The sequence below is a fragment of the Emydura macquarii genome, unplaced genomic scaffold (assembly GCF_026122565.2).
Source record: "Emydura macquarii macquarii isolate MOO-44397 ecotype Brisbane River unplaced genomic scaffold, CSIRO-AGI_Emac_v2 contig_2636, whole genome shotgun sequence".
In the NCBI taxonomy this organism is placed as follows: domain Eukaryota; kingdom Metazoa; phylum Chordata; order Testudines; family Chelidae; genus Emydura; species Emydura macquarii.
The window spans coordinates 20,595,479-20,620,406 of NW_027132773.1; the positions used below are offsets into that span (position 1 = coordinate 20,595,479).

Sequence of the window (24,928 nt, forward strand, 5' to 3'; positions counted from 1 at the left end):
AGAGGTCCTGGATCGCTACCAGACACTCAGCTGAGTTTCGATGCCTCGCAGCCCATATCTGCTGGAACAAGGCTGCATAATGACACCACTTCTGATAAGGACTCAGTGATTCTATTAAAGAAGAATTAGAGGCGCCGAGGAGCTCTGATTTGTGCATCAGTACTGATGGCCGTCTAATGGCCGACAGCCAGGAAAAGAAGCATATCCCCGATTCTAATCGAACCAGACCCTTCAGTCCTATGAGATTCTGGGTAGTCTACCAGACCCTGAGCCGATGCAGATTGACCATGTTCAACCCAGTCTCACCATTAATGAAAAGAATATGTAGAAGAGGACATAAGCATCATTAGTCTCAAGAAGAATCCCACTGAGATGAAGGCTGTTCTAAGATCAGTGAAATAGATTAGTAAATGTCCTTGAATCTCTTTCCTGAAAGAAAGATTTTGGCCAGAGCCAAGTCCAGGGTGACCCAATGAAGGATAATATTAAGTAGGGACTAAAATGGAATTATCCCAGTTTAGATGGAAAAGTAGAGATTGGAGCAGTGAGTGTGTCTTGTTGAAGAAATGTTTTAATGCTTACTGAGAACAATAAAACCTCTCTAATAATTTTTATATCAGACAACTGATAACACAAAGGAGTCAGTATATGTATGTCAGAAAATAGTAGTATATGTCAGAAAATACAAGAACCCCTGTTGTGACACGTGATAAAGGTGCTATCTTCTGAGTTGTGGTTAGGATCAAGGTTGATGTTCCAAGGTTTAGTAACTTTTGGAAAATGAACATTTTTAGATAATAATTTTTAATAAATTTATCTGCACAGAAAGTATTAATAAGGGAAAACTTGTTTTTATTATAAATTAAACTAAAAAGTATAGCTGAGAAAGCGATCAAAAATTCCTGGGAGTTTCTCCAGTCTTACTGCATACAGTGAAATTGAAAGCTGAGGACGTATAAGGGGTTGCTGTGGTTCCTCTCCAAAAGTGCTGCATAAAACACACTAGTGAAGCCAATGGTTATGGAACTTCACAACTATGCAACTTTCTTGGCAATCTAACATAAAGAGCATATACCCAAGACTGTGGATCGATTATATGTTGCAGCTTTGAGAATTTGACTGTACTATCATATACCATATCTCATTATATACCACTTTACCCTATCAAACAGACAAGATCGTCCAGATTTTAAAGAGGCTCTCAGCCTTCCGTTATAAACCTGCCAATTGGCCTCCCAGATCCTAAGTCACCATAAGCATGAATTTCACAGGACACTAAGAAGGCTGTCATAAAATGAAAATGTAATCACTTAAAATACAGGTACAGCTTAAAACTGACAAATTATTTAGGTATTTTCTTGTCTTACTTGTTCCAACATCTCAGCCTTTTCCCTGTCAAGTTGAGACAGACGAACTCCAAGTTTGGATCTTGACTTCAACTCCTCCTCCCACATATTATGTGTATCTTTCGCAGTCATTGATAGCATAGTTTGTTTTTGGACCTACAGAGGAAGCATTAGCACAGAACAAAGACATTTAACAAAGAAATGTCAAGATTATGTCAGGCAGGAAATTATAGAAATTTTAGTCAGTCACATATGAAGGCCCTAATTATCAGTACTTGTCTTGTGTTACAGAAATTTCACTTTTTATCTGTTAATTTTTCCCTTAAGAAGCCCATCCAACAATCTGTATCAAGAGGGCTATCTTGTTACTTATGACTGGAAGGCAGCAACAAAGCCATTAATTAAAGAAACAAGCCCTCTCCAACTCAATTCTCCAGAATGAAGTCTTCCATAGCTGAAGATCATATACAGGATAAAGTTAACTGAAGACAGCAAACTAACAGCAACACTGAAGAACTAGTGGACAGAAATGGCATGCTGTATTACATATCTAGAGAAAAATCAGCAGGTGAAATTTCTCTAGATCTAATAGAAGGCAGGCACTGACGATTAGAAGCACAAATATATAAAAAAGCCAAATCAATCACTCCAACCACTCTCACACAAATTTTAATATTATATACAGATTTCCTGTTAACCCTACACCAACTTACAAGACTTCTGCTAAAGGCTGCATCAAAAGAAGTCAAACTTATACAGCCTGGTAAAACTGTGACCATGTTGTAAACTTGCAAATTTTTTGCCTGGGTACATGGACTATGAAGCTGTAGTAAACTGACTGAATGGTAATAATTCCTCTGCTTTCTGGCATAGAGAAAATGAAGGTTACTTACTATAACTGGAGGTTCTTGGAAATGTGTGGTCCCTATCTGGATTCCAAACATGGGGTGCGCATCACGCACTGGAACCAGAACTGTTAGTAGTAGTGTCCATCGACCCACCAATGCATCATGTGTTGGCCATGTGATGCGCCGAAAATCTTATGAGGCTGCACAGGTCAACACCCTTCCAGGTCCCTCTTAATGACAAGCGAAGAGCCCACAGTAGAGGGGATGGGGGGTGCGAATGGAATCCAGATAGGGACCATACATCTCCAAGAACCTCCAGTTACAGTAAGTAACCTCCATTTCTTCTTCGAGCACCTTTCCCTATGTGGATTCCAGAAGTGGATAACATAGTGAGCAGTACTCAGCATGGAGGTGGGAGCAAGGGTTCGTTAGAAGTGAGAGCCACTGCAGACAGTGCGATGGCACAGTGAGCAGTGAACGTATGGATAGAGGACCATGTGGCTTCCCTACAAATGTCCTGCCATGAGACATCTGCAAAGAAAGTGGATGTGGTGTCTTGTGCCTGTGTGGAGTGGGCAAAGATGCCCGGTGGCAGAGAGATTCGCGAAAGAGCGCAGCATTCAGAGATGCATCGGGAGATCCACTTTCAGAGACGCTAGAAGGAAAGAGCTCGGCCTCAGCAGTGTTCTGCAATGGTGAGGAAGAGTTGAGGCAAGGCTCAGAAATTGCAGGTGAGTTGGAAATAGAAGGCCAGTGCCCAGAGAACGTCCAGTGAATGTAGTGCGTGGTCCCTAGGGAAAGCATGTGGTTTCAAGTAAAAGGTTGGGAGATGGATGGATTGGTTGAGGTGGAACAGAGAAACCACTTTAGGGAGAAACTTAGGATGGAGTCTTAGGGAGACTTTGTCTTTGTGGAACACCATAAAAGGTGGGTCAGCCATCATGGCTGCCAGTTTGCTAATCCATTGTGCGGAAGTAATGGTTTGGTGAGGGTTGAGAGGACGATGTTAAGTTCCCAAGGAGGGGAGAGTTTACAGACCAAGGGAAAGGTGCTCAAGGAAGTGTATTGTGGTTGGGTGGTGGAGGAAGGCACTGAGTGCTGCCAGGTGGACTCGAATGGAGGAGTGAGCGAGGCACAAGAGTCGCAAATGAAGAAGGTAATCTATGACGGTAGGAATGGAAAGAGTACAGTGGAAGGTGTTGGCAAGATGCCCATGCTGTGAAGCATCTCCATTTACCCTGATAGCATGCTCTGGTGGATGGTCGTCTACTATGGAAGAGGACATTGTGTACAGGTGAGGAGGTCCAAGAACCAATACTGATGAGGTCAAAAGTCTGAAGGTTTTGTCAGTGTCGTTTGTATCGCTTACTGGAGCTGTTGGTGCCCACTTGAGTGCATATCCAGGCACACAGACTCCTCCATAAGATGTTTATAAAGTCAGAGTTCACAAGCCTCTCCAGTCCGTGGTGGAAAGGAGCGGCAAATGGAGCACCGGGCAACAATGTGGGCTTCGTCAAGACAGTAAAGGCAGTGTTGCTGTTTGTCACTCATGGAGAAGGAGCGAGGGCTTGAAGTGCAGCTTTTAAAGCCAGCTTGTTGGGCCATTGTCCTCCTTATTTGTAGGCTTCCACAACAATTCCTGATACACTTAGAGATAGAAAACTTTCTAATTCTGTGGCATCCAGATAGCTGAGTAGAGCATAAAAGTGGGAGTTATATTTCTTAAAAGATGAGGTTTTACTGAGACAGATCTTGAGTGCTTGCCTCAAGTCCAAAATATGTAATTTAATCTTCTTCAGGTGGTTTGGATAGTACAGAAAAAAGAAAACTATGTCCTGTGGCCTATGGAAAGTTGTGCCAACCTTAGAAACTAAACCTGAATGTAAAGTTCTTTGGGGCACAGACTATCTTTTTGTTCTGTATTTGTATAGTACAGTGAAGGTCCTGACCTGTAACAAATGCTCCTAGATGCTATCTCCTGGTAACTGTACAAAATCCTTTTTTTTGGTCCAAATACCTTATGACGTTCATGGGGGTGTCCAATAAACTGAAGACTGCCAAAGTGATCTTGCATGAGACCAACTTGATTTTTCCATTCCAAACCGATTCATCCACGTTATTTGTCAAGGCAAAGATAGACCTTGTAAAGTGCATGGAGGCTTGAAGGTCACTGAGGCCCTAGTATTTTTCCTGAGTGAAGCTTTGATACATTTATTGGTCTTTTCTCTGATGGATTAGTTACCCCTTCAAGACATTTGCATGAAATTGGTCCTCCTGTGCATATCTGACAGTATTTTCCAGAAAAAAATGTAATGAGAGGACTGCCTCCTTTTTAACCACAGTTGGAAAGTACTTGTGAATATGTCCTGGATTCTCAACTGGATCTTCCCTGTTCCTCTAAGCTTTCTGAGGGCAAGGGACGGCTCCTGGGTAGGGCAGATCACTTTAATTATCATCTTAAACAATTCAGAGAGAAATAAAGGAGTATATGCCTCCTTCTGTTCATCTGGAACAGATTCTAACTTTGCCATCCTCAGAAGTGGATATAGATAAGGAAGAAAACTATTTTGAAAAGGAGTGAGTGAATATAAGTTGGTATTTTTTTCTGGACTTGGTCCTAGGTTTGCTCAGTCTGTGTTCAGAAGCCTTCTTCCTCTTTTAGAGGCTCTTGGAATGCAGCCAGGAAGATTGAAAATGCTGCATTTTGATCCCTTCTTAAGCACCTGTAAATCCTTTCAATGCTAATTGGCATGTTCCTAGCTGAAAAGACTTCTGATCTTGTTTTCAAATACTGGCATAATTTGTTGAGCCTTTCTTAGTCTCCAACTTGCATACTCCCAAACTATATAAGAAATAATGATGATAAATATTTTGTACTTAGAGTGTGCCTGTCATTGAAGGTTCTCAAATACTTTATAAGCAATTATTTTGGTCTCAACCGCCATGAGGAATGGAAGTACCATCTCCATTTTACATATGGAGAAAGTGAAGCATGTTCTAACATGTGCAAGATGACATGACAATCCACAGATGAGCCAAGAATAGAACCTATGCTTCCCAAGTCCCACTCCTGTGCCTTAACTACATAAGCATTTCTTCCCTAAAGGCCACAAAACACATTATGCATGAAACTTTTCATATTAATGAAAACATCACATATTTAGAGGGGCCTCATAGACTTTCAAGTAAGAAGGGACCATCATGATCATTCTAGTCTGACCTCCTGCACATTGCAGGCCACAGAACCTCACCCATTCACTTCAGAAAAAGAAACTGTTAAAACCATAATATAGCTCTTAGGAAATGTATACATAAATTCTTACTAAGGCACCTTGATCTATTATAGGGTCTTGAATGAAAACTCCTCGGAGTATTGTGCAATTTCCCCCCCACCACACAAAACTCTCAAAAAAAACAAACAAAAAAAAACAAACAAAAAAACCCAGTTATTTCATTCCTGCCCCACAACTATGATTATTTATGACAGCTTACAGAGGAGATAAAAATTAATGGCCATGTAAATTGTTTACCTGCTGAGTTAGCTGTTCTTCTAAATTGATTTTTGCTGTTTGTAAACTGGTTATCAAGTCCTCAAGGCGATTATGAACCTATATAAGTATTCAAAAAAACAAAAACAAAAAAAAACAACCACATTTGTAACTTTCCACACTCAAGTTCATATATAATTGCACAACAAAAGTGATGAAAAGAAATAAACTTGAAAATTTCTAAGGGCAGTCACACATATTCAAAGAATATTTTCCTTTCTGTATTATTGCATACCAGTCATATCTGTTTTGATGTCTATGTCAACTGATTTTTTTCCCTAAAATTCCAGACATTATGGGACAGATTTTCAAAGGACTTCTGAAAATGTGCTAATAAAATTGAGAAGTCATTCATTTGCTAAATGAAGATCCACACTCTTTTCTAAATTTAAAAACAACAAATATTACCTTTATTTGAGATCTTAATTGATTTGAGAAGCAGCATGCAATGAATTACAATGCATAAGGTGCAAGTTCAGGAACCACTGATGGATTCCAATTCCAATAGGCTAGTGGAATTTGGAAACATCAGAAGCATCATGGCTCTCACCTTTATAAAGAAATGGTTTATATTTTTCTCAGGTGTTTGGGGACTGTGAAAGGGGTGAGTTGTATTGGGTGGGCAGTTTGGTTTTAAGCTTTTATGGTACATACAATGAATGTTTATACTGTGTTTTCTAATTTTTGTAAGATGCTCAGAGCAATGGGTGTGTATTTGAAATCAGTCAAAAGAAAGAAGAAAAACTGTGCTATATGGAAAGAAAATCTTACCTGATGGCCCTCACAAGATTAAAAAAGAAGTGTCAATCCAGAAAGGATGACAAATTAACAATAATTTGCACTCAGAGTATTTTGACTCAACGATTCTGTGTGTCAAAAGTCTATGAACTATGTAAAAAGCAGTAATTGTTGTGACAGAATGTATATCCTGTTCTCAGTACCAAATATTCTAGGCAAAAATTATATGAAGTCCACAGCCTAAATAACCTCAACTTCTTACTGCTGTTCAACATCTAGCAGAGAACTCAGAAGAAGTGTGAATCTGCAGAGTCAACATACAAGTATCCTATGTTATTTGCCATATATAACGAAAAAGCACAAAGGGGCTTCTGTTAAGATCCGTCCAATTAATCTCTAAATACAGACCTGTTATTACACTGCAGATATATGGTGACACTTCATTACATATAAAACCTCTTCCACAGTATGCCCTAGAAAAGCTTAATAGTATATTCCTCTTCCTACCCCCAAACTACTTCCCATTGATTCCAGTGATAGAATCTCCTCCCATGATTGAAATAGACTGTGGATACCAAGAATAATTCCTCTTGGATTAATTTGCTTCTTATAGCATTTCTCCTCAATCTCCACACAGTCCAACTCTGGGAGTTAAAGGCCTATGAAACAAAAGGTCTCTCTTTGAGGAAGAGTTGTATAGTAAAATGCATATATATTAGACCTGAAAACAATGGCTTTCATGGCTAATTGGGAAAGATGAAAACTAATGATGCTCCCCACATTGCCTTGCCGGTTTGGGGTGGAGTGGACAGTTCAATCTCTATGCCCATTCACACTTGGCCTCTCTATTACACGGAGTACAAGGGTGTCAATTAGTGACAATTGTTGTGGTGATTTCTGTGATGTGGACCTTATTTAAACAAAAAGCTAGCTCCTCAGAAGAAAAATGCATCTTAAATAAAAAGACACCTGAAAAGTCAAAATCTCACAAAAGGTCTTGCAAATGGTACCACAGCGATCCAATTTTGTTGTTTATTGTACATCACTAAGCACAGTATTAGGAAGCAAAGGGAAATGCAACTACACACAGCAAAACCAACCTCTGCTTATTGAAAAATCATATCAGCTAACAACCTAAAAATGATTTTTTCCTTCTACACCTGTGTATAGAAGGAAAAAAATCCTTATTAATTAAATCCTTATTAATTGCATATTTAAATCTTTAGAGTTCTTTCATTTATATTATGTTAAAAATATTTTAGGAATGCAATCATTAGTTGTAAAAACTGAGAAGTCAACATCTAATACAAGGGATATAATTCTATTCAGATGTTCTGATTATGTCATTTAGCATGAGCAGACTAGTGCAGAAGTATTCTGTCCTCAAAATCCAAGAGGAATTTCCTCTGTTTAGCTTGTTACATAGTTTTTAACAATATACATGTCTAATGAATGTTTGAAAACTTGTCTGATTTAAAGACTTAAATATTCACATATCAATAATAAAATATATCATAATGAAACTAATTTAATATGTCAACTTTATAATAATCATATATGTAATGCCATCTGAAAATTCTCAGAAACCAAGTATTTGGCTATATTAGATAGAGATTTTCATAAGAGCATAACTCCATCAGATTTCAGAATCTATTTCCCTTAGGCTCCTTTGAAAATACCAGCCTTACTTCATAGATGCAATAAACTCACAAGGAAGCTAAGCCTGTGGCTGACTTACTGAAGCAGAATCCTGCAGGTCCTTCTGAAGTATCTCAATTCTACTTGTTTGCTGTTTGGTTGTAGCTTCCAATCTGGCATTTTCAATTTCAAGTCTTAAAAGCAAATATACTTTTTAATATGCAACAACATGACTTTTCTGGACAAGTCTCTAAATCCACAATAGTACAAAACTTGAAATAGTTTTGAAATAATCATTTACATATGAATTTCATAATGTAAAACTAATTTTAGAATTGCATTTAGTATTTAATTCTGTAATTTGTAGTTGTGTATTAGAAACAGTCATTTTATTTCTGGCCATATTTTAAAAATAAAATCTGGTTTCAACATGTTAGTAATTTTTTTTACCTTTGTATATGTTCTTCCAGTTGTTTTATAGCATTATTTGTTCCAGATGATGCTATTAGAAGGTCTTGTAATTTCTGGGAAGAAGCATTCACTTCTCGTTCCTTACTGTCCAATGCATTTTTCAAATCATGAACACGTCGTTCAGACTGAATATACTGATCTTCCGATTCTTGCAGCTTTAAACAAATCAAACCTAAGGTAACTGACTTTTGAAGTGCAAGTATTTAAATGATTGGTGAATTTTAGATGAAAATTCAACATCATTATTATACATACACATGTGTGCATGCACACACAAACACACAATACACTCCGGTGTAATTTTGAACATATTTCAAATATCTTTTAAATTGACTGCCTGTAAGCGTTTCTGGTTCCGCGGGAGGCCACAGCGGCTTCCTACAAACAGGGAATAGCTCGCGTTTGGCGAGTGAGTAGTCCTACTAGTCCGCCCTTAGGCAGGGTGAGCAGCAGTTACTCGCTCCGGCCCCCGGTCAGGGCGGGCGAGCCAAGAGTCAGTGGCTCCAACCCCTAGGCGGGGTGAACAGAGTCAGATCGCTCAGGCCCTCAGGCAGGGTGAGCGAACAAGGAGTCAGCTGCTCCAACCCTTAGGCAGGGTGAGCAGAGGCAGATCGCTCAGGCCCTCAGGCAGGGTGAGCGAACAAGGAGTCAGCTGCTCCAACCCTTAGGCAGGGTGAGCAGAGGCAGATCGCTCAGGCCCTCAGGCAGGGTGAGCGAACAAGGAGTCAGCTGCTCCAACCCTTAGGCAGGGTGAGCAGAGGAGGCAACAGCTTCAGGCGGGGTCAGGAGAGCAATTCTCCTGGGGTGGCTAGGGAACGGGGGAAGGGGAGGGGGACGCAGGCCCAGTCGTCCTGGCCGGGTTGCCTTGTCCAGCTCCTCGAGGGCCCTATCCAATCCCCGGGCCCAGGTGGGGCCGGGGTTTGTCGGCGGCGGTTAGGCTCCGGCCTCGGCCTCTGCTGGCGGGGCAGCACGTCTGCCTCCGGCAGCAATCTGGGCCCTACTGAGCTCAGGGGCCAGGCTTTTATCCTTCCCCTTCCTGTTGGGGCTCCGCCCCGCGGCTGCCAATTGGCCTGGCCGGGTGGGCCTATCACGGCCCGGGTCCCTTGTTGCCGGGCAGACTCCGGGGCAGGGTGTGAGCTGGGCCCATCAGGGCTCTCGTGCCCTTTCTCCGGCTCTGTCTCTGAGGGAGGCCACAGCGGCTTCCTACACTGCCCCATTTGCAAATTAATTCAGACACAAAAAGATACAAGTTTTCATTTCTCACAAATCACCATTTCTTTTTGTTTTTGATCTATTATTGTCACTGATTATTTTTCTTTTAAATAAATCCCTGGATCATTTTCTTTTCTTTCTGTCCAGATGTCTGAAAGTCTTGTCCAAGCCTTATCTCCTTCCTCAATTATTATGGCAACATCCTCCATATGGACCTCCACGGTCCTATATTGCTCCTCTCAAATTTGTCCAAAAAACAGCTGCAAAAATGATCTCTCCTCATCCTATCAGCTCATGTCACTCTTTAAATGTCTTCACTTGCGCCTCCTTGCCCATTGTAACTAGTTTAAAATTTTCATTCTTATCTTAAAGTTACTGCACAACTTTATAACTGATCTCATATCGTATTATTTGTATTCCAGTACTGCCCAGAAGGGATCAGGGCCCATTGTGCTAAATACTATATAACCACAGAAAGAGATGTCCTTTGCCCCAAAGTCCTTACTAGAGCTTAGTTGAAACAAGACGGAACATGTTGGTGTAACAAACAAATTGAGGGTATAGAGGTGAGAGGATGGCAGCAATGATGACAGAAAAAAGGAGTTACATGAGTTAATATTTAAAAAAAATATAAAATATACAAATTGATAGCCAATATCTGCGTTGCAGAAAACACTACAAAAATAATTTATTGCACAAACATATGTAATAATCCAATATTTCTACTTTACTGGAGAAGTCAGACTCTGAACTGAACTAAAGAACTTATCTACAAACCAGTTAATTTGTTAAGTAAAAGACTTATAAATGTCCAAGTAAGGACTTAGAATAACTAAGTCAAACTGTTATCAGGTATGCACAACAGTTATGAAAGAATGGAAATTACTTAAATTTCATTGCATCTCAATAACAAGTTAAAATTATTTCTAGGCAACTAAAAGGTATGTCAATAAGTGTTTAAAGTGCTCAGATGATGAAACATGTTACTCTAGTTCCTCACACCATTACTCTAAACAAAAACTGTAGGTGCTGTGAAACAATAGCTGAAAAAGAAATAATTAATGAATACAGCAAATGGAGTTTATAAATTTTTCAGAACACATGGCTTGTGATGTCAAAAAATGGGCTTTAGATAATAGACAGAAGTGTGAATTGAAGAGCTTATTGTTTCTAATATAAGAGGTAAAACATTATTAGGGTTACAAGTTACCTGTAATATGTACTGGTGAATAACAAGTAAAATGAGAAGTAGCTTTGAATCATCAAGTGCATGCTTGATGTTAATAGGTGATGTGTGTGTGTGTGTGTGTAAGAGGAATAGGTTTAGTTTAGGATTATGTGGGAATGCAATTTTAAATTGAATGGACATTTCAGTAGTTGAAGCAATTTAAATTTCTAACTTTAGAAATGTTTTGATTAAACTGATTTGAATGATTTAACAGTATCTGATTTATATAAAGCTTGACTGGCAACTTGATAATGACCTGCATTAAGGTTCCATTATTTCCAAAGAATAATACGTAAGAAGTTTTATCAGAATGACAAAATTTTGCACCTTTCACTTACTGTAATTTGATCTATTACTTCAGGTTTAGCATTCTATGTTAAGTCACTTTACTTAAATCTTGTAAACACTATTGTATAAATATTTTTAGTTTGCTTTCCGTGACCTTATTTTAAAAAAATTCTATTTTGATAACGCAAAGTCTTCAGATAAGTCAAATGCAGACTACAAGTTTTCAGGCTCTATGGCAAAAAAACCCCTCCTTTAAATAGTTAATCACATTCCCCTGCCTCCTGGGGCAAGGCTGCTAATCAGAGTTACTGCATGTGTTTAAGGAATAGCTTAGTTCCTCAGAAAAGGACAACCACCAGTAGTCCTGTCCTCCTCGCCTCCGAAGAAATCTTTGGAACTGGCTGGAGAGAAGCTAGATTTTAGTACCAACATGCAACTCTTTCTGACTTCCAGCTTTAACTACTCCTCCAAGCCTTGACAGGTGACAAAGAGACTTGAAACTACATGTGAGACAAGCTTCCAATCCTGTCCCATTCCACATCACTACAGCCTGAGGTGGAAGCACAGCGTAAAGAGCTCCCGATCCTGCTCCCTGCCTCAGTCCTTGAAGGAGGGGTGAAGAGCTAAGTGTTTTCCTAAAAACAAAAGGGGTGGAGAGAGAATAAAATGCTTGGGATGGCAGCGAGGAGGAAATGCTTTGTAGGAAGGAGCTGAAAATTGAATTATTAGAGGAGAAATGGAGCAAGAACAGAGGACTGATAAGTTGCAGGAGCAGGGAGGGCAGAAATCAATTATTTGCAGGAGGTCAGAACTAATTAGTTGGCAAGCTGCTACTGCTCCAAAATTCAATAAATTAAGGAGAAATTAATGCATGTTGAATTGAATAGTTAATAATAGTATAATAATAATAATTTTGCACCATATCTGCACTAATATTCTCACAACATTAAATGCCCTACTCTAGTCTTTCTAGTGCACATAGATCTTCTTGCTGCTGCCAGTAAAATATATAGTCCCAATTCAGACCAAAGTAGGAGATTAGCGCTTCTGCAATGTTTAGAAGAAAAATACAGTAACGAGAAACAACTACTTTTACCTATAGCTAACGAGGGCTGACCTCATGCAGAACATTTTTCTTGAATGCTTAGAGAAGCAAAGCTCATGTTATAAACTAGAATCCAATTAAACTATCAAATTACTTTAAATGTAAAAAATAAATAAATAAAATTTTAAAAGGCCAAATTTTGCATTTCCCCACCCTGCTTCAAGACTTTGGCATAACCATAACAGTTAAAGTAAAGTAACTATTGGAGGAGAAGGGACTCCCTCCACTCATAACATTAAAATCAAAGGAAAGTACACACATTTAACTACAAAGTGACTGTTGTAACAACCCAGTAAAACAGCAGCAACAGAAATCAGCTTCTGATTATATGTGACAAATGATGACACTAGATATACTTGTATTTGAATCATGCTATCATAATCTTTAAAATTGACTCCTACGTAGAGAGATTTCATTTAGTTTCATGAGTTGTGACATTTCATGATATCTTACCATTTATGACAAAGTACATTACATTAATTCATGAAGATAACTGTATTTGATATTATTTTCAAAATAAGCAGAACATATTATGTTTTTCACTATTTGTAAAAATCAATGAACCAACTACAAATTAATTACTGTATGACATTAATAGACTTTGTATACCTTGGTTTTAATCTTGTCTATTTCCTTTTGCAAATGTAGTTTGTCCTCTTCCAGGTCATTGCGATAACGTGTTGTAACCTCAAGTGAAGCTTCTGACATTGATTGCTTTTTAAGAGCATCAGCAAGTTCTTGCTGCAGTTGTCTTACGACACCCTAGTGAAATATTTTCAAGTTAGTATGAAGGGTCCAGAACAGGATTTAAAATATATTTTTTTATTTGTCAGGTTATATATTCAACTGATCCATTCAGGAGAGCATTAAATGGTAAACAAACATGCCTGCCAGTGATGCACCTAAATAGCTGCAGGCTACCTCCCCCACCACCATTGTTAATCCAAGGCAGTTGCACAGCTGGTGCCACTGATGGCAGATTGCCATTTCTTGAGAGGTTAAATGTTTCAGTCTGTTTAGGATGTATACCAAGTATCTTCTGCTCATGTTCATTTAAAAAGAGAAGGTCTTGGTCATTCCTGTGATGTAGGAAAGGCCTTTTACAGAGAGTTTTCATTGTTGTCTGTTTTTTTTGTTTGTTTTTGTTTTAAAGATATACGAGAATACACGTTTCTCTATTTAGGCATAAAAGACAGTTTGAGTGTATAACTGGGACGTTTAGTACTTAAGAATTTCTTTTCTAAACCAGATACCAATCTTTATTATCTTCCTTACCAGGACACAATGAGATTGCTCAAGTGTTCTGAGCTATTAGTGACCTCCTTGGTGATCAAAAAATAAGTCACTGCTTCATATTCACAATCCCTCTACTATCCGTTGCTTCCAGGTTTCCCACTCCACTAAAGAAAAAAGCCCCACATTTTAAGTCCTGTTGAGGCTCCCATAAAAAAGTGTGTGTCATATCAAAATCCTCTCTGATTTTCCACCATCTTATTTAGAACAACACAGCCCTCTCTATACTGGCATATTGTACTTAAAATCTGGATAGCTCAGGTTATTCTTAAGCATCCACAGATGGAATCTATTATTCTAACTTATTAGCATTTAAGGCCAACAATAAAGACTCCGGGATAAAAATGGCTGACAGCCCTGCTATGAGTTAATTTTTTTTCCTTTAAACTAGCCTTGACAAATTAGTCACTAGGTAGCACTTCAGCATCTTAAAGAATCTGACTTTCTCAGAGTTTCTGGAATCATAATGCATAAAAGTAAATGGAATTTCAAAGTATCAGTAATTTCCCAGCAGCACTAAACTTAAGCCAGAGATCTACCTAAAAATTGCTGACATTCAGGATTTATTTTCAAAAAGACAGACAGGAGAAAATGTCTGAAAGACTACTGCCAACTTAAAAATCATAACTCCGTCTGAAAATGTTGTATCTAATCTTCTTACAAGTAGCACATAAAAAGACTGTAACAGAGATTACAAGGAAAAAATAATTCCTTCCACCCTTGTTTGTTTACTTTGGGCATAATCCACCCTCTGCAGATGGCCAACACAAGGCCTATGCATCACTTAAATTTCAATTCTGAGAGCTTAAATGAGACCCTCAGAGGTACATAGCCTTGTGCTGGCCTCTGCACAAAAGTGATTTTCAGTCTTGTGCATTTGACAGCATTTTGGCTATAGTTAGTTTTTGCTGTTTCCCTGTCCAGTCAGCCACTTGCTTTCTCTTTTTTTATGTGGCCTTTCATACAGCAAAAGACGAGAAAAACATGTGTAAATGTCACTAAAAAGCATAATCAGCAGCGGAAGATTAGGGCAATTGTAGTATCTGAAATTAACTCAGTTTTGAAGGTGACTAGATTTCATGTTGCCAGCATATCCTTTTCTCCACCCAACTGTCTCTTACCAATTGTCCACCCTTCCCAATGATTCTTCACTTGATTTTCACTCATGTTCAAATCTAGTTTACTCTCTTGTGTTAAGTCTCCTTTTCTTAATCTTTTGCTTCTCTTAGTTTCCTCCAATATTCTTCTCTGTTCTGTTGCCTTACTTATTTTCCACTTCCTTTCTTCTAATCTCTTGCCTCTGTGATTTCCCCGTATTCCATGCCACTCCAGTCTAATGCTATCTGGAATCCCTGAACTGTTTAGAAAGTTTTACTTTCCACTCCTTGGTGTACAAATACCACTAGGTAAAAACTGAAAGGAGACCACACTTGTAGAGTAAGTGGTTTATCCTTGAATGGTCCGAACTCAGAAGTCATTGCTCAAATCTTCTGAGTAGAATACAAGGGTAAGGGAAACCAGAGATGGATTTGCCACAAGCTACTACTTTTCCAAGTAAGAAACAGATAAGTGCATTCCCCTATGTTGCAGGACAATTCCTGCAGATGACCACCCCTCGCCCCCACACCCATTCGGTGCTAACAGTCAACCCACGACCTGACCTTATTAGGACGTAACCATGGAATCGGCTGCACCTTTGGCTCTCACGTCATATATAAGGAATGTAACTGACCATGGGAGACGAAACTCCCCAGCAACCAGGAAAACTGCAAGTGTCCCCCGGCCAATCCGGTGCTGGCACGAAGCCCATATCCCATCCCTTGGACAATCAGTTAACCCTTCATGTCCCATTTAGTCCATAAAGAGGGGTCTTTCCCAAGCCCCCGCTGAGAGCCTCATCGCAACCAGCCTGATCACCTGGTCCCAACTCTCCCGCTTCCGTGTCTTCCCCCCAAGCGCGAAATGTGTTTTTGCCGGCCGAATCGAGTAACGCTGTGTGTTTTCCTAAGTCTGTATGGTGAGGAGTTAACTATCAGTCTGTATTTTACAGCTACGTTGTCTGTTTAACTGCCCGTTTGTGTCTTACAGTTAACTGTCTGTGTGAAATCTCTGTGTGTCTGTGTAAAATCCTTCTGTCTTGCAGTTAACTTCCCTCTGTGCCCTGCAGTTAACCATCTGTGTAACCCCTTTCTGTGTCCTGCAATTAACTAATTGTCTGTGTAGCATAGCGTTAAGTGTCCCTGTCTGCTACCTGGGAGACCAGGGTTTGATTCCCGGGCAGGGAACCACTGTCTGTTTAATATTAGTTTAGGTTTTTAGAGTTAGTTGTCTGTCTAATACTTTCTTATATCAATTTATGTTTTGTGCTTAATTGTTTTTATATCCTTTTATATTACTCTATATTTTATAGTTAATTGTTTGTTTAGATGAGTATAACTAGTTAAAAATCTGTATTACTCCTGTTTTTATAATAAAACTCATTTATTCCCTAACTAACTCATTATTGACTCTGGGGGATCACTAACCTGTCGGAACACCCTATAAGTAAATTATACAATTGTTATTCCCAACCGGTGTATTTCATAATTTTACAAGGGTAAATTTTAAACTTTGTTATGAGATCATTAGTGAATAATGGTAAAACTCAAATCATTGTTTGAAATTTTTACACTTACCTCTCTTTCTACTTTCTCTGTTTCATATTTAAAGACTTGCTCCCTTAGATTATTACATTTTGCGATTAATTCCTTATTCCTATCTTCCATCATATTAATTTGTTTTTCAGTATCAGCTCTAAGATTACTGAATATATCACTAAATCTGTCTTGGACATCACTCACTACTTTTTCTTTGATGATCCCCTTGTTTTGCACATCTTCCAGTTGCTGCCGGAGTAAGACATTTTCACTTTGGAGCTGTGCCAATCGTTCTTGCATAGATTCCTGTTTTACAATATATTTGCTCATTTGATCCTTCTCAATTTGTCGAGCATGATCAAGTTCCTTTGTCTGACACTGTGCATGACTTAGCTCTCTTTGAGTACTTTCTAAAAGCAAAGTTTTTTCTCTAAGTGTGTGTGTTATATGGTGAAGTTCATTTTCTAGACTGTTAGCTTTTGTTTCAACTTTAGTAAGCTGTTGAGACAAGCTATTGTTGATGTCTCGCAGATTAGACAGGTCATGATTGAGCTTGTCTTGCAAACGAAGCCACTCATCATGCTCTCTTTGTAGTGTTCGCTCAACATCACTTTTTGATTTCCGACAGCATTCAAGTTCTTGAACAGTAGAGTTCAAACGGGAACGGAATGACTGCATCTCAGTCTCCAGCCTGTCTTTATTTTCTTTTGCATGCTCTATTTTGGAAGTTAGCATTGCAGATTCTGTCTTTAATACATTCAGCTGTCCATTGTATTGAAAAACTGTTTGTGTCAAAGCTTCCTCATTTAATTTTAGCTCCTTCTTAAGATTTTCATTTTTTTCTTTCAAGACCTCATTTTCTTCTAAATATTTGGTTTCTTCCTCCTGATGCCGAATTCTTATTTGATCAAGCTCTAGTCTTAATATAGCAATTTCATCTTGCAGTATCTGATTTTTGTGTAACAGATCCTTTTCTCTGTCATGATTATCTGGTACCTGAGTAATTGAGAACATATAAACATAGGGGTGAGAGGGGAGAAAGGGAGGAAGGGCGAGAAATTAAATTAAAAAAAAACTGAGAACAAACATGCATTTTGATATTTTCTAATAATCAAGCTTGACTTACTTAAAATAACATTATAGATGACAATCTAATTGGCTGAAAAGGTTATGTTATGTTTCAGTGAATGAACTCACTGGAACTATAAGATACCGTTCAGCAACCAAATCAGTAAGCCACATTCAAGTTTCTGTTTTACACCAATAATCATATAAATAAAGCCTTTAAATATTTTAAATCTAACTCATTTAAAATATATTACAGTTCTACTGGTACATATACAATTTAATGTATCTGAGGGATGTTTTTATATTCCTTTACAAATGTGGTTTAGGCTTGTTAACCCATTTGCAGAATCAGCAATACAATCTAGATTTCCTGATTCATTAGCTCTGTGTTCTAATTTCCCTATTTATTACCTCCTTCTCTGACTTCTATTTGAATATATTTCCTATATATTTTAACTTCATGTATTATCTTGGCATTAAAGTGTGGTTTTCCCACGTATGCTTCATGTTCCTTCCTCTTCTTTTTTTCCCGTATTACTGAAGCTTATGTCTATAGTCTTTCAATCATCCAAAGAGCATCACTACCCAGTAGTAAGGATCTCAAATGGGAACTTTGTTATCTAGTATATGATAGTATTTGAGCCAGAAAAGGCTCTAGATCAATCTCCCTCAGCTTTACTGGCTCTGAACTGCTAGCAGGAGTTAAAAGTAATTAAAAAAACCAAAATAAAACATTTCAGAATATTGCCATAAAAATAAGCAGATGACTGAAGTTGAGAAAAAGTGTCATTTTTACTTTACAAATTTTCTCACTACACATGTACTTTAAGTATTTGGTAGATACTGTCCTCCACAACATACCACTTTGAAATCTAAAATTGTCACAAACAAAGATAGCAATGTTTACAAAACTATATTACTTTCAAGTATTGTAAATATTCTGGCAAAAGATAGCATTTTACGTTAAATGCAATTAGCAAAACATCCTTTGTTTATGCTTCATAATGAACATTGTGTAATTTTACTTGAACTGGACAGAACACTGCTTACTTCTGAACTCTTAGTTACAGTTATTTTAGTTTCTTCTTCTATTTCTTTCTGTCTCCAAAGATGGTTGTTCAAAATACCCTCTTGTAGAGCTCTGACACTCTGTTCTTGAGAGAGCTGTCTCTGGGTTTCATTACGTTCTTCTTCAACCTAACACAAACACATTTTAAACATTTTAGTATTGGAAAAATATACTAGATAGAGTAATAACTGTCCTTTCCATCATTGCTTCCTCGCCCATAAAAGAAGAAGTTCTGTCTGTCTGTCTAAAGAACACCTCTTTCAGATAGGTCCGCTTTCTTAAAATGTATACAGGATGAAAATCCATCTTGCAAAGACAGAATTTAATATGGTCTTTAACTGGTCTACTTTCAACAGTAAATTGGAAAAGAATGTCCAGTATTTAGATCATCGCAGACATTAAGAAAAAAATATTTTGTAATTCATTTCTTGTAAAGATGAAACTAGTCACAAGTAAACATAGCTCTAAACTTTCAAAAATATATCCTAAAATTGTGGGCTTAAAGTTGCAGTTAAAATTACTGCACCTGCACTAAATTCCAGACTTCTACAGAAAATACACAAATAATTGCATTTGCAATCTTGGAAGCTCAACTGAGAACTCAGCTAAAAGTCAGGTTCTTAATATCACTGCACTGTAATGTACCGCAGAATTTCATTAAGATATTAAACCTCAGAAATTTATAACACCTTGACTTCAAGAGGACATAGGCATGTGCTTAAAGTTAAGCACATGCTTAAATGCTGGGCTGAACAGAACTTCAGTGCTTCGCTGAAATAGGGTTTATATACTTGTGTTTAATCCAATACTTTGTCAAAATGTTATACAAATAGTTCAGTGTGTCCATGCTAGCCATGCTTACTGGTGATCTGAAGTGTTGCAGTTTTCACCACCTCCACATAAAGTGTGTTTAAACCATTTCAGATGCCCTTTGGGTACCTATCATACAGTTCCTGGCACAACTTCTAGAAGCAATTGATTCTGGGAGATTTCATGATGCAATGTGAGACAGTAACAGAAAGGCTATCTGAACCATTTTATTTGGAACCATATTAGTTCCATACACATTCGCACTAAACATATGATACCTATGAAAATAATCTGGATCACATATGTGAAAGAATAGGATGTGTTCTACAAGTGTGGTAGGAAGATCATGCTGTTCTTAGCATGGTAAGTTTCTCTAGAAAGACACGTCATAATGGGGAAGTGCTATCATGTTTTGAGGATATGTTGGTATGCAGGTTGAATTTAAGAATGTTCAATGATAAAGAAGCTTTAATATTAAATACATTTCAACACTGAAGGTTATAAGTAGGTCAAATCTAGTGAAAAGATCCATGAGACCATGTGCAGACAGCAGAAGGATACACACTGCTTACATATCATTAATGTTTAACTAGCTTCATCACCGTATTTGAGATAGTCAATGAGGCACTGATTTTATAAAATAAGGATCATGATTTATAAATTAAAGGGCTGGGTATCAACTATCTACACGAACCAAATAAAAACTATTTGTCAGAAAGAGAGACCAAGAATTCATAGTTCTACAATGTTTTGCTTAAAAAAAAAAAAAAAAAAAAATCAGGGTCAACATTAAGTGAAGGCTGACACTGAAATGTAAGTCAGAAATGTGAAAATTCTGTGTGTTTTCTGAAAATAAGAGACAAAAATAATAAATCAACTGATCTTTCCATCTTAAAGTGATATTCTCAATATTCTTTGTCACAGACTTCCTATGCTGAACTAGTTGGACAATTTTAGATTATTTCTGAAGCAGTACCAACAAAAACAGTCCTTTCTGATGAACAGGTTACTTTGCATGGAAAACTAATTTGGTACCAAAAATGTAAGGGGCCTACAATTAAACAATTTGATCACCTAGCATCAAATAAAGGTAAATGAAATTTTCACTATTTGGTATTGAATAAAGAATAATTTTGCAGGAATGGACACCCTGTTTCCATTTAAAAAGTTTAAACAACACACACTGTTTCCACAGCTAAGAGCTCACCAAGAGAGACAAAGTTCTTACCATTTGTTGAACAGTATTCACAAGGTCTCGTATTTCCTGAGGTGTTTTCCTCTTGAACCCCAGGTCTAAGGTAGTTGTGGGGAAAGTAATCCTTTTAAGAGAGTTCTCTCTCACAGGAGGAATAGAAAATGATAGAAGAGGGGAAAGAAATCTGCTTTCAAGTCTGCTGGGTACATGTGCTTTGCACAAAGGATTAGAGGCAACAGAGCCTCTAAGAGGAGGACTAGAGAATGAAGAGATGGACTCCTGATGAGGCTGAATAACTTTCTTCATTCTATTAATTCTAGATCTGGCAGACCATTTGCTACAGCCCACACTGACAGAAATCAAAAGGGTATTTCCTAGCACTTTAAACTCTGAGAATATCCACTTTCAGCAACACAATGCAGTCTGCACAAACATTTCTTAAATCCACTTTTTTTTTTTTTCAGCCTGTTAAAGATCTTCTATTCCCAATTCCCAAATAAAATATTAAGTTGAAGATAATGGAATTCCAGGGAAAAATTATGAAGAAAATACAGGGCCAGGGGAACTTGACAGGGTGTCCTGGATTGAGTCAAAAACCTTCCTTAATTTCTTTATGTTTGTTCATAAATTCTACCTCTCACACTGATTCAGTATGAGAGGGATTAAAAATAGGTAGGTATTTTAACTATTTTTAAAGTTGAACTCGAAGAGGCAATAATGGTAAATTGAAGGTAAAATCAGTAAACTAAAAATGTTGCTCTACTTAATATTAGCATCAGCTGAACATTTGTAATCAATTTATTATATAAAAATAAAAATCTGGAAATACTACGAATAATGATACATCCACATCTGCATCTGTCTCTCTCGCTGTGTTCATCTGACATCACAAACCACTAGAGTTTTGCTTTCATGGCTAATTATGATGTCACTAAAAATTTCTCCACACCTGCCTATCTTTGTAACTCAATTTCTTATTTGTTCTCAATCATAAGGTTACAAAGAAATACACATTTATTACTCCTCTAAATTCAGTGAAGCAGCATAAAATAAGTAATATATTTGTCAAGAACCAAAACAGAATAATTATTAGACATTTATTTGTCTTCTTCATTTTAGAGACTCAATAAAAAGATTGAGTTCTTAGAGTATACCACCACTGCATATCCACATTTTTGAACATGGCTTAGTGCCACAAGCTCAATACCATCTGGAAAGCAGTGACCATTAGGGGTCTGAATAAGCCTCTTCACAGATCTGGATGATTGTTGTCAGAACATTGAGGGTTGCTGGGACTATAGTCCCTTTTATGCCTATAATCAGCAAACAATATGAACAGTCTGAAAAAAACCCAATATGGAGTAGATCTGTAGAAGCAGTATATTCTAAGATTACATACTACTGAGTGTTGGAATCTGCAGAGCCAACTCTTGAAAGAGAATCTTAGTTTTATGCACATGCACGTGGAGGATTATATACTGCTATTGTAAATGTTTGACTTAATACCTTAAAACCCATTTCTTAAAACATATTGAAACAACACAAGTGAATTAAAACAAATTGGAAGAAACTTATTATAAAAGAAAATTGTGTTGAATTCAGTATTTTAGGATTGAATAAACAGTAACCTGTTTCAAGTGATTTCTCAATGTTCTCAACTCCATTTCTAGACTCCTCACTGTTAGCTCAAGCTGTTGTTTCTCCTCCATCTCTTTACAGTACTGATCTTCTTTCTTTCTAAGCAGTTCTCTGTTTTTTTCATACAGCATTTCTGCACTCATTCTCTTTTCTTCTTCTTGTTTCAAAGTAAACCTGGTATTTAAAAACATTATTTTAAAACGAAAACCCTTGAGCATTCTTGCACCCATCATTAATTTCAACTGTTGATATTTCAGCCACTTAAAAAATTTGGTATAGACAAATATTCCATAGTATTCATCTTGAAGAATTAATAAACAGAAGCAAATTTTTAAAATCCCCCCACCTGCATTTCTTATATTGTGGTTCTGAAACAGATTTTTTAAAACGAATTGTGACTTCATTCAGAGGTATCAGCTATACAAAAATTTTGATGAAGATAAAATGTAGCACACAAACTCATCACTATGTTAAACTTTATAGCAAACTAAACCAACACAATTTTTGGTTAGAAAGTTAAAGTTATAAAACATACTTCTTTGATAATGAACTAAAACTAAAATCAAGAATTAATACTTTGATTATCTTCAACACAGTAAGGGCCAAATCACATACCCTGTCACACACCTAAGGATATGGGCCTGACATTTTTTTTCCTATGGGGATCATGGAGATGGGAAAGGAAGTGATTCTTCCTGCCCTCTTCCAAAAATGTACTATCCAAAATGTCAAGTCATTCTAGTAACAATGGAACAAAGCATATTAAAACAGAGCAATTAATTTAGATACAAAACATATGGCCAGATTCTCAAGCTAGTATAAATCAGTGGAGCTATGCCAATTTACTGTATCTGAAGATATGGCCCACTGAATCTAAATATGGTTAAACTTGACAACTGCCTTAAACTAAATATCTTTATGCCGAAACTGTAATATTCATTTGTAATTCCAAATAGTAAAGACAGGTAATACTACCAGTAAACTAAAGCAAAACTGGCAAGATTTTAAACATGACTTTTGTATAAATAAACTGACTGGACACCTTGAAAAAGTAAGCAGAATGTTTTTTCCTCTGCAAAAGTTTTTTTTCACACTGGAGTGTACTTAATAAAGAATGAGGTCAATGATCTAAAATAAGTTTAGAAAAGTCTTGCTAGTTAAATCAGCATAAGCTTCAAGCTTAATGTGATAAAATACCAATAATTTTTTTAAACACATGAAATTTAAGCCTTAATTTAATTTAATTTAAGCCATTTAATTTAAGCCATTTAATTTTTCAGTTAGAGTGTGAAGGCCTTGAGGAGAGTTCAGTAATTTTTTTTTAATTGAATCCAATTATCAGTAAGTGTAGAGACAGTGAACAATGAAAAACACAATGTAGGGTATATGTCCTTGTTTCCATGGCATGAATAATAAAGCATTTGAGTATTGGATGACATTTTAGATATTTTAGTTGACATCATCAATCATAAACAGGAAAAATCTGAATCTATATGAGGAAATGGTTGCTTTAAAATTGTGGTAAACATTTTCCAAATATTTATAACTACAAACATATAAGTGATTCATATGTCAGAGTTTGAACTCCAAATTTTACAAATAGTAAGGAGGAAAAAGTGTCCCTTGTCAATGTTTTTTATCATGTGACGTATGAGTCTGAACTACAAAAATAAAGTGTTCAATGCAGTACTTATTGCAGCTCTTCAAGACAACTGCTCATGAATGTATAGCTGGTATTCATTTTGTTGTCATTTTATTCAGAAAAAAACAAACAATGTATAAGAATTTTGTAAGTAGAAAAGAAAAACAAAAGTATGCCAAATTTGGGATCCAACTGAAGTGTCCCTTTAAATACAAATTTTTATCTGTTACACAAAAATCAACTTATAAAAACAGGCCATTCATGTGAACAGTAATAAAAACAAAAAAATCCACACTATTCAGATCTGTAGTCGAAGGTGGAAGCCCAAAGTTTGATCTTCCTTGACAATGGGGTCCATCTAAAAAAGGAATACCTGCCCTCTCTCGGTCTTAAAACTTGCTTGTTTCCATCAGCCTTCAGCACTGAACCCAACCCTGACCTTCATTCTAGATATTACCCAAAGTTCCTAATACCATATATTAAAATTAAAAAAGTTACAAAGACCACTAACACTCATGAGCTTTCATTATAATAAATGAAGGTTACATACTTTTAACCCAAGTTCTTCATGATAGCTCTGCACATTCCCACTTATGGATATTGAGCCACCTAGAGGTGCCTAACCATAGACCCTTCTCCTAGCAGTGTCTGTTAGAGTGCTCAGATGCCCCTCTTACAACGCCCCATAGCATCTTCAAATGGTCTGACAGTGAGGCTATATAAGGGGGCACAGAGTCGTCTATTAACTCAATTCCTTTCACCTCTTGCCCAGAGAAAAGAACAAAAGGACTGTGAGAAAGAGGAAAAGGAGAGCGAGAAATGTGAATATGTAGAGCCATCTTGAAGAACTACAGTTGCAAGTAAGTAACCTTCATTTCTTCTTTGCGAGGCTGTGGACATTCCCATTTATGGAATAATTTGTTAAGTGGTGCTGAAAATAACCTAGAGGAGGGAAACGTAGTACTAACTGAATAGAGAATGAAGCAATGCTCTACCAAATCTAGCCTCATCCCTTGAAGGCAAATGTAGATCAAAATGTTTAGTAAGAGTGTGCACAGTATTCCAGATTGCAGCCGTGCATATCTCAGTAAAAAGGGACTTATTTAAGACAAGCAAAAAACACTGCCACAGATCAAGTGGAATGAAACCATAGGT

The 24,928-nt window shown here is 37.3% G+C and overlaps 1 protein-coding gene across 8 annotated transcripts in view; it reads right to left on the reverse strand.

Moving 5' to 3' along the window:
- ANKRD26 (ankyrin repeat domain containing 26) overlaps positions 1-24,928 on the reverse strand; it is a 130,443-nt gene that overhangs the window by 38,516 nt on the left and 66,999 nt on the right. For all 8 annotated transcript variants that reach the window (XR_010922858.1, XM_067564264.1, XM_067564261.1 and 5 more), the window contains 8 exons: positions 22,122-22,305; positions 18,470-18,616; positions 16,391-17,347; positions 13,032-13,184; positions 8,569-8,744; positions 8,219-8,312; positions 5,725-5,802; positions 1,368-1,502 (listed from right to left, as the gene is read on the reverse strand). Coding sequence is in view for 7 of the 8 variants with exons in the window: in XM_067564264.1 (XP_067420365.1) it covers positions 1,368-1,502; positions 5,725-5,802; positions 8,219-8,312; positions 8,569-8,744; positions 13,032-13,184; positions 16,391-17,347; positions 18,470-18,616; positions 22,122-22,305 (1,924 nt within the window). In the remaining variant the exon portion in view is untranslated. The remainder of the gene's footprint in view (positions 1-1,367; positions 1,503-5,724; positions 5,803-8,218; positions 8,313-8,568; positions 8,745-13,031; positions 13,185-16,390; positions 17,348-18,469; positions 18,617-22,121; positions 22,306-24,928) is intronic.